General features: G+C 62.1%; 1 protein-coding gene across 2 annotated transcripts in view; it reads left to right on the forward strand.

Annotated features, from left to right (window-relative positions):
- The first annotated feature begins 1,100 nt into the window (after nt 1-1,100).
- The window catches only part of CSF1 (colony stimulating factor 1), a 17,790-nt gene continuing 16,985 nt past the window's right edge, over nt 1,101-1,905 (forward strand). Inside the window, exon 1 of one of the 2 annotated variants that reach the window (XM_019513871.1) lies at nt 1,101-1,706. In XM_019513871.1, coding sequence (XP_019369416.1) covers nt 1,518-1,706 — 189 coding nt within the window. In that variant the 5' untranslated portion in view covers nt 1,101-1,517. The remainder of the gene's footprint in view (nt 1,707-1,905) is intronic. The other variant, XM_019513870.1, reaches the window with a different exon arrangement.

The following is a 1,905-nucleotide window of genomic DNA, read 5'->3' on the forward strand; positions in this document are numbered from 1 at the left end:
CGGTGCCCCGCGCCCTGCCGCGGGTCCCAGGGGCGCAGGGGAGTCACCCCAGGGCCGCCTGGAAGCTGGAGCGCCCCACTGCGCCAGGGGAGGCAGGGCGGGTGCTGCCCCGGGCCGCGCTGCGCCTTTCTGGGGCGAGGAAGCCGCGGGAGGATGGATGGAGCCGGCGGCCTCGGGCTGGGAGGCGGTAGAGCTCATACTCTGGGGACGCGGGGATTTGCATCGTGGATGGAGGAAGGGGTCAGGGTTGAGCGGCCCCAGCACTAGCCGCTTGGGAGGCAGGCACGAGAAATACCTCGGCTGGCCCCGGGGAAAGTTTCCTCCTGACCTCCAGGGTTTCTGAGGTCAGAGCTGCCCTGAAGCAGAGCTGCCAGCCCCTCCCTCTGTTGGGACTCTGGATATTTTGCTGGCCACCAACGAGCCGTTCCCTCTTTGCATCCTGCTTAAATCCTGGCCTCTCCGGGATCCTCGTGGCAGTGAGTCCCGCTGGCTTGATTGCACATTGCACGCCAAGGAGTTTGCGGGGCTGCCGCCCAGGCATAGTCTGTGTTCAGGAGTGGTGAGGGGCAGGGGAGAGGCGATGGGAGGAGGAGAGACCTTCAGGCCGGGGGCCTGTTCCTTGGAGGGGTGCTGGAAAGGGGGACACAGCTGCGGCTCCTGCACTCCGGGGTGTCAGGGGAGCGGAGACGGGTCTGCAGGACAGGACGGGAGAGGTCGCATGCAGAGCGAGAGAGGACCGGAGGAATTGCGTGGGATGGGAGATGGAAGGGATTGAAAAGGAGGAGGAAGGGGGGTGAGAGAGGGCTGGGGGAAAAGGACAAGGGGAGAGGGGGGCAGCGAAGACGGTGCAAACTAGCAACAGGGACATTGAGTGGCAGCGCCAGCTTCCTGCTTTGCGCGGAGCCGTGCCCAGACTTGCGTCTGGTGGGGACCTGGCTGAGACTGCGACCCAGCAGAACACAGCGCTGGGGAATTCCCAGCTCAGCTGCTCCGCTGACCTCCTGCTCCCTCCAAACAGCAGCTACAGGGGTGAGGACAGGAAGGAGGGGTTTGATGGGGGCGCAGCTGGGGGGAGCAGTGCTTACGGATTAACCCTGTGGTGCCCCTTAGGAAGGAGGCTTGTCTTGACCTCTTCTTTGCAACAGCCCACGAACAGCAAAGCAGCGTGTGACTTCCCAGAAGTGCCAGGCCATGCCCCACTCCTGCCACACGTGTCACCTGACAGTCGCGTGCCCTGGCTGCGCTGCGGATGTGGCTAGCACCAGTGAGAGATGGGTTAACAGTGCAGATGGGAGCTAGATAGATGTACCTGGGGAAAGGCAGAAAGCAAGCAAACCAGTCCAGGGAGTACCTGTGTGTCTGGGACAGGGGATCTTTAGGCCCATCCCTGGGGCATTGTGATAGATCCAGCTGCTGGCACAAATTAATGCAAAACAAAGCTCGTCGCCTTTGGTTACGTTATTGTGATACTGAGCAGGCAGGAAACTGCCAAGCAGCTGCCGCGGGTGCCTGGGGGCATGGGTTCTTCCACACGAGCTGGAAGGTGCATGTATGACTTCCTCTCTCTCTCTTTCCCCCCTGCTAAGACACACCTGATCCCCAGAGCCTGGCTGGCTCTCCTGTTTGTGGTCTGCTGCTGGACACAAAAAGGAGACTACTGCAACCAGATCATCACTGACAAGCACCTGAATGAACTGCAGGACCTGGTGAGTCTTGTGCCCGCCAGCATGGCCTGGGGCGCTGGAGCAGGACGGAGTTAGGCTGGAGCCTGGGGCCAGGGGAAGCTGCTCGATGCCTGCCTCAGCTGCCAGCGGTGCATGCTGATGGGAGGGTGGTACTTGCTGAGGTGGGTGCCTGGGAGTAGCGAGGCTGCTGTTTATGCCAGGGAACTGTGGCACCATTGGG

This window comes from Gavialis gangeticus, unplaced genomic scaffold, assembly GCF_001723915.1.
Source record: "Gavialis gangeticus isolate Ggan-Ray unplaced genomic scaffold, GavGan_comp1, whole genome shotgun sequence".
Classification (NCBI taxonomy): domain Eukaryota; kingdom Metazoa; phylum Chordata; order Crocodylia; family Gavialidae; genus Gavialis; species Gavialis gangeticus.